A 15,078-nucleotide genomic window follows, 5' to 3' on the forward strand; every position below is an offset into this window, starting at 1 on the left:
GACCGTGATAGAAATAACAGCTGCGTATAGGACGGTTATACCACGTGCGACAGACATTATATCATTTTAAGGGCAGCATAATTCAGCTGGGTTCAAATCCAACTTGACTGATGCTGGCTCCAATACAAGCTGGTACCAATGAACGTGAGAAAAATAAGAGTTTGTTCAAAGAGAAAAAAAAATTAAAAATCACACAAATTCTTTCCTGGGCTTCTCTCAGGCATCAGCCTACATCCGCCTGGTCCCCTTTCCTAGCAAGCTGGACGCCGAACTCTGTGACAGCCAGGCTGACAGCACTGGCGCTTGATTCTCATTCATTCTCTCCTCTCTCACACACCGAGATCAAACCAAAGGCCAAAGGTTACATTTCTATATCCACCCGGAGAACTACACCAATTTCATTCAGTTCCGCCTCTCCAGCTGTGCCACCAACACCCGCATGTAAATGGCTCAGAGATCCGGAAGCCCCAGAAACCTCACTTTAGAAAAAAGGGGAGAAGGAAGGAGTCATGGACTTCCCAAAAAGGAATCTAGAGAGGACATATTCAGAGAAGTGGTACATATCGGTTCTGGACCACTTGCTTTATTTACCGAAAAAAACCACCCAAATCACCCAACTCTATAACTATTCCCTTATTACACCCAAAGGAGATAGAACACGACACTTGTCTCTTCACAAACAGCATTTAAGTTTTGGTAGGTGACAATTGGGGGTTATTATACATGGCATACAAGACTTTCCCGCTCCCTAAAGTAGGGATAGAGTTTTAATTACAACAGCAGTGTCATTCCGTAAAAAATAATTTTAATGGAGAAGTTACATAACCCACACAAATGTGGCACAACATAAAGGCCGAGTGCTTTAAATATGTTTATATAATGAACATGGAAAAAATACACACCCTGAAATATCAGCTAGTTTTCAAAATATATGGAGCTATCACTTTTTCTGCGATTTATTGACCTACATCCATCATCTCAAATACTAAAGAGATTAAAAATATAGTGCTCAAGTCTTATTGGTGCCTTATCTGGATTGCAGCGTTGAAATTCTCTGCCAGTTTTTCTTGGAATAGTCCAACTCCACCAGGTTCGAATGGGTACAACGAGATGACTGTTTCTCTGTCAGAGAAGGACGCCGCCCAGGAATAGCAAGAAGATATTCTACAGAGGACACTTGGCCAGGCTGTACTAGTGCGCTGACAGATGGCATTCGCTCACTCAGCCGAGCTACACCCCAAAACAACCCCAAACTCCCACAGCTTTGACTACTTTAAAACCCATCTCTGTGGTTCACGGGACCAAATCATCAGGCCTGTGGGGGAACTGAACCCCATGGCCCGCTTCTTCTTCGATCCCTGGGAAGACGGACCTAATCAGAGACTTGAGTGAAGGTGATCACAAAAATGAGGTTCAAGGGGGTCAGAGGTGGCTTTACCGCCTCATTAGATCAGCTTCCTGGCTTTCTAGAAAAACCAAAGGAAAATTTAACTTAACTGTGGGGGTCTATTGGGGAAGGGGGGGGCCTCTTTCTACAAAAGGTCTTTCTCTCTAATCTGGACACTTCCTTTCAATCCATTCCTTGCAGCCAAGTTTAGACTTTAACGCGATTAAACAACAAGAACAACAAAAAAAATGCATTGAAAAATACAGCTTGCCATAAAACAATATAACAGACAATGAACAGATGTCTCCATGTTTGCTTCAGTGGAATCATGAACAGCAAATCGCAAATCAACCGCCACCATGTTTCCCCTTTATGGAACCAACTAGGAAACATTCTCAGAATAAAATCAGGCTCCTCTTACACTTTCCACCATCAGCAATGGCTTGCGAGCGCTAGGGCTCACGGTGTCTACATTTTGAAATCATTTCAGTCTTGGGTTAGAAATATGGAGGGACAGGGCTGGAGCATAGAGTAAAGTCTCTGTTCCTCTCTTTGATTTTTTCACCAGCAATGGCTAGCGACTCACAACTCCAAGAGCAGGCTCTCTATTCCACAGATTGCTCCCTCCCACTCTGTTTTAGAGTTTGAGAACCCAGGGCCCAAACTATCCGCATCGCTTGACTACAGTCACACGGCAATCCAAAATGAGATCTCACTGTCTACAACTCCTTAAGTGGAAGGCTACTTAAGATCCAACTCTTTTCTCATAATCAAAATATGTACGTATCTAAAAGAGGTGAAAAGATCAACTTAAATGTTTTAGGTTGAGAAAAAAATTAAACTTCAAAGCGATCAGTAACTAGAAAAATCTTCAAACTCGCAATCCAAAGGGCCAGTACGAGTGAGAGATGGAGAGAAGTAGCGTCTCTCTTTAATGGGTCTGAGTTTTAAACACTTTTTTTTAAAAATGTGCTAAAAATGGCTTAGTTACCCCTGGATTTCTGTGCAATTTTCTAAATTTGAACAAAAACCTGTAAATTTAAAGCTCTAATTCTATACCTTCTTGGCATGCAAAAATTTTGTCTATGTCAGGAAAATTAGGATTACACCATACTAAAAAGGGAAGACAACATAGATGCAAGAGATACATACTCTCGGGAAACAAAGATCAAATTCTCTCCCCTTCCAAAATAATCAACGTTTCTGGTTTGGAGGCATTTAATATTCTGAGGGTACCTTAGCAAGGGAAGTTTTGCGCAGATTTAAACTGTGCAAGTGCATACACCCAGGCTCGCTCACTCACGCGCGCGCGCACACACACACACACACACACACGAACCATATTCTGCCGCTGGGCAATCTTGTGCCTCAGTAATTTGGAATTGGCTACCACCAGACTATGTTCCTGGTACACCTAGGATTTCAGGTTTTGGAATCTGAAATGAAATCACATCGGCCTAGTTAATTTGGGTCAGAATCTCAGTGGAGGACCAAACTAACGGACCTAAGGCCAGGAGATTCTCAAGATGAAGAAGATACATCCTCTGCTGTCTGCACACCGTACTGTCCAAGCCACGGAGAATCCCGCGGAAACAGTACAATACATCCCACTACCGGGGTCCCGGGGGCTCTGCTCCGGAGACCGTCCGAGACCATTCGGGCCCAAATACGGAAACCAAAGCCAATTTGGCTTCCCCTCCAAAAAACTGACCACCTAGACTTCCCATGAAGGTGATCAATGAGGAAGGATACAGAACAGAAAATCTTTCCAGAAGAAAATACACACCACACTGGCATTTTACTTGGTTTCTAAAAGTACATCTCTAAAACGTACGGAGGTTTTCAGTACAATTAAACCGCATCGCTCTACCTGAAGTACCCGAATGGGCTTCCCACTACAATAAATGAATGACTTTTCACAACGCATCGAAGTCACTGGGTTCACAGAGACAAAAGCTCTAAGCCATCTAGGTTCCATGAGAGCACCGAGTCATATCTGTTAAGTCTGATCTTTCCTTAAAAATAGATTTTTTTACATCACACTCGAAAACTTTGGGTAACTAAACGGCTGGCATGTGAATGCCACTATTGATTTTTTACCTCATTCTCAGTTAAGGAAGCTGAAGGAGATGAACTTTTGCTATACGCAAGAGTTGAAGATTCTGCAGCTGAAGCTCGATTTCGCTTCTTCAGTGGTTTACATGCATCGGACAGATTTTTCGTTGCTGTAAAATAATTCGGGTTTACAAAGTGAAGTTTGGAACTGGAAACATGTTAAACCAATGTCCTCCCTCGCAACCGAAGGGTTTGTTTGCGTGAGTCTTCCGGATTCCTTCATAGCAACGGGAGCCCACGCACTCTTCAAAGAGACACGTAAGGGCAGCGAAGACGACTCCTCGTTTGAAAACTCCCCCATTTGGCTGGCTAAATAAAGGGGCATCACCTCAAAGGGGACATGGACCATACCCTGCTGTTAAGGTGAGACACCAAAGTAAAAAAAAAACAGTACAAGCCACCTCCTCCAAAAAAACCTCAAACTGCCCTGGCAGGGTTCATTTGGAAAAGGGTGGAGGGTGCCGGTTCCAAGTTAGAACAGGAACCGGAATGGCCGATCGCAGCTGTGAAATCGTCACCGACTTCTCGGTGACGAGGGACCCACCGTTCTGAACTAGCACCTGCTGACAGCCCACAGGTAGCAGGAATGTGCCAGGGGCACCAGCTAGCGGCAGGAGGGACAATTCCCCATGAGTGACCCACCTGACTTCCCCACGTCTACAGGTTTTTCCTTCCCTAAGGGTGTGTTATCCTGAGCTGCTTGGAAGGGAATTTTATATATATAAATGGAGGGGAGGAAGAGAGAGAGCTGGACCACTACATTTGTTCTTTTTGCTTCATATTTATGGCTCATTATGCCCTCTATTGGCTTCCACACCCAGGGCGCCCCCAAGTGGGGAAACTATAAATCAGCAGTCCGCAACTTCAATAGGGGAATATGGGGAAAGGCATCGCGGCCTAGTGGATAGAGCACGGGCTTGGGAGTAAGGACACGGGTTCTAATCCCGGCTCTGCCACTCGTCTGGGGTACGACTTTGGGCAAGTCACTTCGCATCTCTGTGCCTCAGTTACCTCATCTGTAAAAGGGGGGACTAAGACTGTAAGTCTCATGTGGAACAAGGACTGTGTCCAATCTGATTACCTTTTATCTAAACCATCGCTTGATACGGTGCCTTTCATTCATTCATTCATTCAATCGCATTTATTGAGCACATCTCCTGGCACACAGTAAGTGCTTAACAATTAGCACAGTTATTATTACTACTATTATTATGGGGTGTATGCAGTGTGTGTGGGGGGGGGTGCATGTGCGTGTGTGTGAGTGATGACAAAAAGACCAAAAAAACCTTCCCGAAAATCATTTTAGAACTGAACCGCACCCCCACCGAATCCAGAATTAAACCTCTACCGAATTCAAACTACACAGAACTCACCCAAACTCAACCACGGGGTGCGGGCCCAGGAGTGGGTAGTTATCAGCCCAAGAGCAGCCCCGGAGAAGAGGAAGGAGCCACCCGATGTAGCTGGCTTAAACGACTGGCTTAAATGAAAATGGTTTACTGAAAAGTGACATTCAAACTCATTCTGACCACATTACCTGACTGGTTCTTTAGTGAGGAGGTGGTGTCTGTGACCTTAGAAGAGTTTGTTTTGGCTGTTTTGTCATTGCTTGTCTCCCTCTGTTACAAAAAAAAAAAAAAAAATGAAAAATAAAAATAAAAATAAAAGACTCCTAATATGTGAGTGACTGAACAGAGGTGGGCAATTTTTTAGGAGGGCAAAAATGAAGGAACTGTCTTTGCTCAAGTTCAGGCAATATGTTCAGTGTGGATGATTATCACTAATGCTTTCCCCAGTTTTAGGCTCCTTTTGAAAAAATTCAATTCAAGAGGCAATCAGCCTCCAAAGCTAAATCCATCCACTCCACCTTGGCCGGGAGATCTAGGCTTGGGGCCAAGGGAAACCCGGGCGGAGAAATGGCCAATCTGGTTCCCACATTTGGCAGGCAAGCAGCCACAGGATGCTCCATAGGAATCAGGGCCACCACCTAGGCTAGATCCATATGGCCATTCCTGGAAAATGTTGACCATTCTTCTTCAACATGTGGTGACTTGGACAGTCACAGAATTGGGGCCCCAATCCATTTGGCTAAGGGCACAAGTCCTGTTTAAGTCTTGCTCTGGTTTCACTTCAGCAAGTGTTTCCATTGTTTAGGAGGGGATTGTTCAAGGGTGGAAACGGGTCCCATACAAATGTGCCAAAGAGCATCAAGCATTCTGGAATTGGGAAAAGGAAGCTGGGAAGTGGAAGAAGAGAAGGAAAAGTTGTGTCTCTCTGTTAGGCTGTAGTGCCTCTAACCACCGACCATTTTATAGTGGGGGGGGGGGTGTATGGGGGGAGAAAGGGGGAGCACATGTCGCAGACTTGCAGTAAGAAAGAATTCACATCTGTGAAGGGTTCCAATGTCATTCACACTATATTCCATCCCTGCCCTGGGGATTTTTCTATCTGAAACAGCCTCGGGATGAAAGACAACCAGATCAACAGAAGATGGGAAAGATTCTGTGAATCGAGCTACTGTCCATCCTGGGGATGAGACCTGGATCCTTGCTCCTCTTCCTCAGACACCATCTCTCTTGATTGATTACGTTCTCCCTTGTCTTTGAAAACAGGAACTTCCTTGCCTGATTCAGTTCAATTTGTGCCAACAAGTTCTGGGAGCGAGCAGGTTCTCACTGATGCCGCCCTTCGTCAGATAATTCAAAGAAACTCCGGGAATGTCTGTCACCTAAGCTCTTGCGATCACCTGCTCTCTCTGAGGGAGACAGGGCACAGAGAGGCACGGGGCCTGAGTCATTCTTTAAGGCATACTCTTGCCCCATGCCCAAACAGCAGTTTTGAGCCCAATGGGTCGGGGCTGCTCCAGAGGCCCTCGTTTCCCAAATACCAGGGACAAAACTGAAAGGTGCCCTCTGCCCCCCATCCCTGTAATGAGGCCTGACCTTCCTCATTCCTCACTGACCTCAAGTTTGGGAGAGAGGGGAGTGGCCCCTGCCCACTAACTACCCCATCTGGACAGCGCATTTGGGGAAGGCAGGATTCCCCCAGATGCAATCCGCTGCAGAAGGGGCAAATGTGAGCAAGCAGGGCCTGAGATTAAATCAACGGTCCTTTTGGGTCCGGCCCAAGAGTTTTCCCTATCCATGACCTTAAGAGGGAGAGTGAAAGGAGTACTACAGCCTGCAGTAATTTATATCTGGGAGAAAGAAGACCACAAAATGAGATCAGCCATCCACAAGTAGTAAGCAGACAGATACTCTTGGAGGGGCCTATACCGAATCAGGTTAAGGGTGGATAACCCAGGTCCGGCCTGCATTCTGTATGACTTAGAAACCCGCTTTCTGAATGTCAGTTGGTACATGCAGGACAAAGGCGGAGGAAAACCAGACGAGAAGTGAGGGGCATCGTGGAACAAAACAAGAAGAAAACCAAAATGCCACACTCATCTTTGACATGGATGTGTTCCCAAGCAATGAGTGTATTAACAGGGCCACAGAAAGTCACACGTTTTTAGGGAATCTGCTCCTCTGTCCCCTGCTAGGTTGCTGGCTACTTGAGGCAGGGGTCTGGTCTACTAATTCTACCATATTGACCCAAGTGCTCGTGGAGTGTTTTGCCACAGCAGGAGCTCAGTTGGTACAGCACAGAGGATTCCCTTCTTTAGGTGTATGTGAAGGGGGCGGGGGCTGCAAACCACCACACATCCTCAGCTCTCTAGAACCAGGAGGCGCTGGGCTGTGTAGCCCAATCTTCAACTGGATGGTGAGAGAAGAAGCAATTTATTCATTTAAAACTAGACCCCCATCAAGTCAGGCTTGCCTTGCTGAACTACAATGGAGTGTGAACTTCGAGTCAAAATTGTGGATCTTAGATCCAAAGAGTGGGCAGATATCTTGCTCTCGCAGCCAAGTCAGAGATGGCACTAAACTCTGGGAAGTAAAATCTATCAGGCATTAGAACTGGCCTCTTGAAACCACGTTTCTTTTCTTCTCTACTTGACGATGGAGAGAATCTTCTACCTGCTCAAAACCGGTGGGGGGGGAGAGCTGCCACGAATCAGAGCACCTATCACGCCAGCTCCCCAGCGTACCACTTCCTACCGTCCCAGGCCGAGACCCAGTTACGCCACCCTCCCCAGCTCCCCTCGCTGAACATGACACCCCGAATCACTTCCCGACAGTGACTGTGGCGAGTTTCTGTGTCAATCAGAAAATGAAAATGCTAATAGGCTGAACTAGAACAGGGACCGGTGCTGGGTGCAATGACTCAAACAAACCAACAGCATAATTACCTTCCGAATATTGTGTTTATCCATCCTGAGTCTTTTCCTAGGTGCTTCCTGAACTTCAAAATCTTCTGTAGGGTCCTGTGTCCTCTTTGTATGGTTTCTTTTTTTCCCATGTAAGTTACCTTGGAATGGGGGGGAGGGGGATGGGGGAAACTTCCATGAAAAAGAATCGAAAGGCCACTTACAAGTTAACGTGAAAGTACCTAGGTCGATTTCAACACACTCAGATGAGTTACAAGTACTTAGAGAATCTCTGGGAAACCTTCCCCACTATTATCACTAGGCTATTTCCCAGGATCCTGTGATGTTACGTCTACATATCAAATGTGACAATGATCCCGAACAGAAGAGAATCGAGTACTCTACACAGACACGGCTGGTTTTAAAGCGAGGAGGCAACTTTTCACACATCAGAATTGCAGCGGTTTTACCACTAACAGCGGTTTTACCACGTCACTTGGGTGAAGGGGGTGGGGAGTAAAGAGCCTTCTACACCTCCATTTAGTAAAGTCTCTGGTTCTCCTAGGAATACCCATGAACTAGATGCTGAAGACATTGCCCAACTGGCTCCTGTCCAATTGACAGCTAGATTCGAGAAGCAATGAAGAGACATCTCTTTTGGAATACCATATTTCTTTCTTCCTCACTACAGAGCAGCATAAGTTTACCCAGCCACTTTGGAAACATACTAGAAACCTGCAATCTGGATCGAGTTATCTGTCAGGCCCCCTCCTTTGCCCCAAGATGGGCAAGAGGCAACCAACAGCTATCTTTGGGAGAAACCTGGTCACCCATGAACGCCTACACCCCTCCAATTTACCCTGGGACATGATGCAACCCACGCTGCTAGATATGAGGTGTTTCTCAAGTTAGCGCTAGGCTGGGGCTCCCCAAAGCTGCTAGGGGACGACAACTGGAACAGGACCTAGGCCTGAAAGGGATCGGGGGCCAGAAGCGTCTTTGAGTCCGGGCCTTGGCTACCAGCTGGGGAGTGGGGGAGACATTTGCTAAGCACTTACTGTCTTACCGTATGTCAGGCACTGTACTAAGCGCTGGGGTGGATACAAGGAAATTGGGCCTGATGTGGGCTTTGATGTGGCTGTCACTGCTGGGTCCCCACCAGCCTGTTGGTCCCCAAAAGCCCCCCAGGATCTGGTCATGGGCACAGTGTCCACGGGCTGCCACCCCCGCCCACCACTGCCAGGCTGGGAAGAAGCCAGATTCAACAGATGTTCAGCATCTAGCTAGACATCATTGTTCTCAGGCCCCGAGCGGTGAGACAGGGCAACTGAGCTCAGCTCTGAATTGTACCAGCTTTCTTGAATCTGTGGATCCTTTCCAATATCGCTAGGGGCACACTAAAGAATTTTTCAACTGGAAGTTTAAAGAGGAGGCTCAGATTCAGGAATAACCTCTCGGTTTGTTTCAGCTTCCCAGAAGTTGGGGGCCAAAGGTGTGCTGAAATTCCAGCCAGTTTCTATTGGGAAAGGAGGAGATGCACCAGAAGCAGCCTTAAGAAACTAAAATGGGATGTCGGGGATGTAACATTTAACTACACAACACTGCTAAGAGTTAAGGGATTGAAATTCAAAGGTGATCATTTCAGCGCACAATTTTCAACTTTTAAACAAAGTGGTAGACTCAGTTTCCAATTTAAAACAAGGTGTGCTTTTATGCTTTAAAAGATTGTTTTTGAAATATCACGCCAGCTCTTCTCAGAGTTCAGAGCTCACCCTCCAGAGTGGGAGTAGGCTTGGTATTGGGAATCCTGGGGTATGATTCCCGGTAGGGGCTGGAAAGAAGGGAAGGGCAACTAGAGTGAATTTCCTCCAACTGCGGAGAACAGTAGACAATCACAAGCTAAAAAACTTCTCACTACACTAATTACATTACTTGCTAAAAGCATAGGAAGGTGAATAAGGTTCAGAACTACAATGTTCACACACAATTTGGAATCTGTTGAAACCCTAAATCCGAACTATAACATCTGAGGGAGAAAAAAGGAAGAAAGAAAAGGAGGAGGTTATGGTATATGGACAATTTACATAAAGATACAGTTAATCTCTACTGAGGAGCTAATTGTACAGAATACAAATTGCAATTACTTCTGGATCTTGATCTCCTTTTAGGTGAATCTTGAAACACTTTACGTTTGGCCTCTCCAATATTCTTCAATGACGAACCTTGAGAGATACAGAATGTTTTGGTTTTTTAAACTGATAATTCAATCATTTGACAATTACTTTTAAAACAGTTTTTCACACAATGATTTTTACACACACACACACACGCGCGCGCCATCTTTGTATATTTGATTTTTTTCTAATCTGGTCTCTCAGAAACACCCTCATTCTTGTCATTGCCCTAAGCAAGGCATCAAATTTCAGTTTGCCTTTTATTTATTTATTTTTAAACAAACGAAAAAACAAATCCCTCTCCAAAGGCCTTCTTATGGTTCTGTATAGGAGTTCAAGCAGCCAAAGACAACTGGAAGAAGCACTATGCCAACTTTACACTCAGTACTTTTTTTCTTCTCAAGTAAGGCGCTCCTGGAACCATGCCAACCTCATCCAAACGAAAAACAAATCCCAAAGACTACCGAGTAACAGCAGCCCTCTCCTACGTGGCCATGAGCCCAGGTGGTTCTCTCAGAGCGTGGCGGGACCTCGGTCAAAATGCCAGCCAGGTCCGACTTCCCAGGCCTGCGTGCCTTTCCCGATGGAAGGCCATGTGACTTCAGAAGAGACGGCGGCCGGGCACCGGGGCAACTAAGCCACGTGGACCAGATCAGACCAGACCATGGGGTGTGTTGAGAACGCAGGTCCCCAAGCTCTGAAACGGCTGCAGGGGGAGCAGCCTGCTACATGGCATCAAACACTTTTGGAGGCTGGGAACGTCTCCATTCTGAGGTGATGGTTGCCTGGCTTACTTGAAGGAATGACAGAAGTTGCCCATAATTACTCGAAAGCCTCTCTGCAAAAATTTGCCTCCAGGAAATTAACTTGTGCTTTTGATCTCCACCTTCCCCCACTACACACCCACACACGCACGTGCGCACACACATACAAACATACACCCTACCCCCAGCCCAAGTCCCAGTAAAAGCAATGTCTATTGGAGCAGCTGCTTAAGGGCAGAAGAAGAATGAAGAATGAGAAACCTGGGATCTCAAAACAGTAGATTTACACGGAACAACTTGGGGGCAACAACGAGCAAGAAACGTAGACTTCAAGGATTCTTTTTTATTGCCGTCATTTGCCTCGTCTTGCTCTCGGCACAGAGACCAAGCAGTCCAACTGGGAAACCGAGAGCTCTGCTTGCCCTGCAGATTGCCAATCTCTGTGCTCAATGGCGACCTCTCACTCGGCCTTCAAAACTGAATTAGCGCACACTAGCACCGCTCTACCATTACCAGTATCATCTTCAGACTTGGGAGAGGTCACTATGGCAAACTTGGTGTTGTAGCGAGCTTTCTGTTTCTCACTAAGCATATTCCACTGCGATTCCAGCAGTTCTTCTATCTCCTCAGGCGAAGCATCTGGATGTTCGGCTACCACCTGGGAAGGAAAACATCCACGTTATGGAGAGCAGCACCCCGAAAAGTGGGTCAAGAGCAACTGAGTCCTTGGGGACTCGAATTTCAGGTCTGGGCTCTGATCAGCCTGGCAATAGCGACCTGAGAGAACAAGGATGTTCAGTTGCCACCAGACTGTCGATTCCCCCGGCCCCCTCCTCCCTTTCTTTTATAAATGGTATTAAGCACTTATTATGTGCCAGGCACTGCACTAAGTGCTGGGATAGATACATGCTAATCAGCTTGGACACAGTTCACGCCTCACATGGGGCTCACATTCTTAATGTGGGAGTCAAAAGGACTTGGGTTCTAATCCTGGCTCTGCCGCTTGTCTGCTGTTACCTTGGGCAAGTCTCTTCACTTCTCTGTGCCTCAATTACCTCATCTGTAAAATGAGGCTTAAGACTGTGAGCCCCATTTGGGACAGGGACTGTCCAACCCAAATCGAATTTGCTTATATCCACCCCAGTGCTTAGTACAGTGCCTGGCACATAGTAAGTGCTTAACAAATACCACAATTATTATTATTATTTTACAGATGAGTTAACTGAAGCACAGAGAAGTTAAGTGACTTGTCCAAGGTCGCAGGGCAGACAAGTGATGGAGCCAGGATTAGGACCCTGGTCCTTCTGACTCCCAAATCCGTGTTCTCTATCCACTAGACCACACTGCTTCTCCTTGAGGGCAGAGATTGGGGCCATGACTCAATAGAGTGTTCTGCATGCAGCAGGCGCTCAATAAACACCAGTGATGAACTGACTACTACTACCTGTTGACCGCCTGGGAGAGTGTCTGAACCAAGCCACGGCACATATTCCTAGCGCCTGCTCTTCTAAGGCAAGAGTCTGGACTTGGGAGCCCACAGGAACGTCATGTGCCCCTCCTTTCCCATGCAGAACTCGCCCACCCCGACTCCCCAAGAAAGCCCCGATCCAGAATGTAAGCTCCTTGTGGGCAGGGAACCTATCAACTCTGTTATATTGCCATCTCCCAAGTGCTTACTGCAGAGATCTGTACACAGTAAACACCATTGATTAAGCCACCACTGCTTGTGAATGGGCCAAGAAACTGACAAAGTGACATTCCTGTTTCGGAAGAAAGATGAAGACGCATATCAAAACAGAAGGACAGTCTTCCTCTTTGGAAAATGGACAAATACCACCAGATTTGTTGTGGGGGAGAGACAGGGGGCAGAGTACAACACTCAAAAACCCATAAAGGGTTACCACTAAATTCTCCCTGATAAATCTTTCAGCTCCACCTCATATTTCCTCCCACCGGACACCCACTGGGCCAATCCTGCTTTCCCTTACCTGCGATTTGTGTCCTGCGCTCGACTGTAAGCTTCCTGAGGGCAGGGATCACATCTACTAATTGTATCATATTCTCCCGGATCTGTAGTAAACACTCAGTAAATACCACTGATTGGTGGACTGTTTATGAGTTGATGAAATCTGACAGGTCCCTGGGGCTAATGTTAAGCAGATGCAAGAGAAACCACTACATTTTTCTCCGCACTGAATACTTCCCAAGTTGGTTACCTGTGGGAAGGTAAGTAAAATGTTTTACTTGCCACAAGAACCAATGTGGCCTAGTGGATGGAGCCCAGGCCTGAGAGTAAGGAGGACCTGGGTTTTAATCTAGGCTCTGCCATTTGGTTGCTGAGTGACCCTGGGCAAGTCATTTCACTTCCTCAGTTACCTCATCTGTAAAATGGGATTAATAATATGAGCCCCAGGTGGGACTCATACTGTGCCCAACCTGATTAGCTTGTAACTACCCTAGTGTTCAGCACAGAGTGAGCATTTAGCAAATACCCGTCCCTCCCCCGCAACACAAAAGCAGCAGTGCAGGTTTTTGGGAAAAAAACCTTCTGTATTGGCCATCCAAGGGCATGGGTTTCACTTCTAGCACCCCTTAACTCAGATCCAACCCTCTGACCTCAACTCCCCAGTTCGTGTCCATCTCCGTCTCTGCCTGCCCCACCCGTGACCCAGACCCCCAAGTTGGGAACAGGTCACGGTAGAGACAAAGTACGCAGGCCTCATGAACCCAAAGAATAGGAAACGAGGGCACCTGCTGGGGTCCCAGAATGGATTCCTGGAGGCCCGAGAGAGATCCTTCTGAGGATCACATGGATTGGGGAAGGTTGGAGGCAGGGCAGACTTGGAGAGCGTAAAAATTTTCCAGCTCTTGCAGGTTGCCCAGGATCAACTAGCTGATAAGGACACTGGGTTCGTCTCTTAAAAGGATCGAAATGGTGGTTCCCTGGATTTTACTATCAATCAGTGGTATTAAACGAGCATTGACTATGTACAGAGCACTGTTCTAAGCGCTTGGGAGAGCACAACAGGATTAGCAGAAATGCTTCCTGCCCATAATGAGCTCAGAGAATAGAGGACTACCAATTGTATTCTGCTCAGAGACAATGGGGGGGGGGGGGGGGGGGGCGGAGGGGGGGGGAAGACGGCATGCGATGGAGATGGAGTCCCAAAGAGGATTAGAACCCAACCAATCGCACCTCGTCATTAAGGTGGACAAGTTTCCCCTGCAGAAGCCGTGAGCTCATTGCGGACAGGGAATGTGTCTAAGAACTTGGTTACGTCATACTCTCCCAAGCACCGGATAAAGTGCTCCGTACACAGTAAGCACTCCATAAATATGATCGACTGATTGACAGACTGACCATCTGCCAAAAGGCTCCCGGCACGGGGAAGACACAAACCTCATCTCGGTGCTTCTGACAGAAGACTAAGAACTGAGACGCTGCATCTCCCTTCCGGCTGCGCGGCGTGGCCGCCACTGCCTTCTTCCTGCCCCCGGGGGATGCCCCGCCTCTCTTGGAGTCGGCCAGCTCGGGGGCCTTTGAAGGAGTGCTGTTTCTATTCCCCGAATCGCTCTGGTGGTCCTGGTTGAGGGCGGCCCATTTGGATCGCCGCCTCCTCTTGACGGGGACGCCTGGCTCTCTGGCCGCCTTTGGATCCCGGGCGGGTTCTGCACTGGCATCCACGGTGGCTTCGGAGGCTTCGATGGGATCCACAGCAATGCCAGCTTCCTTAGCTACTCGAGGATTAAGCTGAGGTCGGTCCCTAACATAGACAAAGGTAAACTTGGCTTTCCGCTCTTCTACCGTCATACCCACAGCTTCCTTTGCTTGAACGATACCCATTTCCCACTGGGATCGCAATTTCCCCGAAATAGGCTTCAACAGCTTTAAAAAAAATAAAAGGGGGTGGGGGGGGAGAGAGAGGGGAGCGGGGGAGGGAAGGAGAGAAATGGTAAAGCACTTGGCAGAAATACAAAGTTACGCAAACACAAAAGAAGAACGAAGACTTGTTGAGCTCTTTCAGCACAGCGTTTCAAACAAGTTCTTAAAGCGGTTTTAGGAGGGACAGTCTCCAACTAGGTAGGATTATCCTGAAGCAAAGGGCACAGAGGAAAAATGGCCCCCCTAGAAAACCTACCCCGTGAACCCTCAAGCCGATAAGCAATAAGGCATTATCTGCTTGACCGGATGATAAACTGGCCAGGTGGTCGCAGGAGATGCCAGGGTAAAGATCAAAACAGCCAACGATCCACTACCAACAGTTAAGAGAGCCAGCAATTCTTAATTCTAGAAGACATTTATTAACCTACAATTGAACGGAGTCACCTCAGTGTCTGCCTGAAAGGGGGATGGAGGGGTGGGGGCAGGGGGAGATTTCAAGAAACATT

The 15,078-nt window shown here is 47.1% G+C and overlaps 1 protein-coding gene and 1 long non-coding RNA gene across 8 annotated transcripts in view; one reads left to right on the forward strand and one right to left on the reverse strand.

Annotated features, from left to right (window-relative positions):
* NSD2 (nuclear receptor binding SET domain protein 2) overlaps positions 1-15,078 on the reverse strand; it is a 104,209-nt gene that overhangs the window by 39,035 nt on the left and 50,096 nt on the right. For all 7 annotated transcript variants that reach the window (XR_005659975.1, XR_003758875.1, XM_029063146.2 and 4 more), the window contains exons 5-10: positions 14,090-14,575; positions 11,203-11,347; positions 9,896-9,973; positions 7,794-7,912; positions 5,040-5,121; positions 3,488-3,612 (exon numbers count right to left, since the gene is read on the reverse strand). Coding sequence is in view for 5 of the 7 variants with exons in the window: in XM_029063146.2 (XP_028918979.1) it covers positions 3,488-3,612; positions 5,040-5,121; positions 7,794-7,912; positions 9,896-9,973; positions 11,203-11,347; positions 14,090-14,575 (1,035 nt within the window). In the remaining 2 variants the exon portion in view is untranslated. The remainder of the gene's footprint in view (positions 1-3,487; positions 3,613-5,039; positions 5,122-7,793; positions 7,913-9,895; positions 9,974-11,202; positions 11,348-14,089; positions 14,576-15,078) is intronic.
* Positions 3,747-6,140, forward strand: LOC114811202. The gene is made up of 2 exons (XR_003758877.1): positions 3,747-3,865; positions 5,960-6,140. It is a non-coding gene; the product is annotated as an uncharacterized LOC114811202 (long non-coding RNA).

Source organism: Ornithorhynchus anatinus, chromosome 4 (genome assembly GCF_004115215.2).
Source record: "Ornithorhynchus anatinus isolate Pmale09 chromosome 4, mOrnAna1.pri.v4, whole genome shotgun sequence".
Lineage (NCBI taxonomy): Eukaryota > Metazoa > Chordata > Mammalia > Monotremata > Ornithorhynchidae > Ornithorhynchus > Ornithorhynchus anatinus.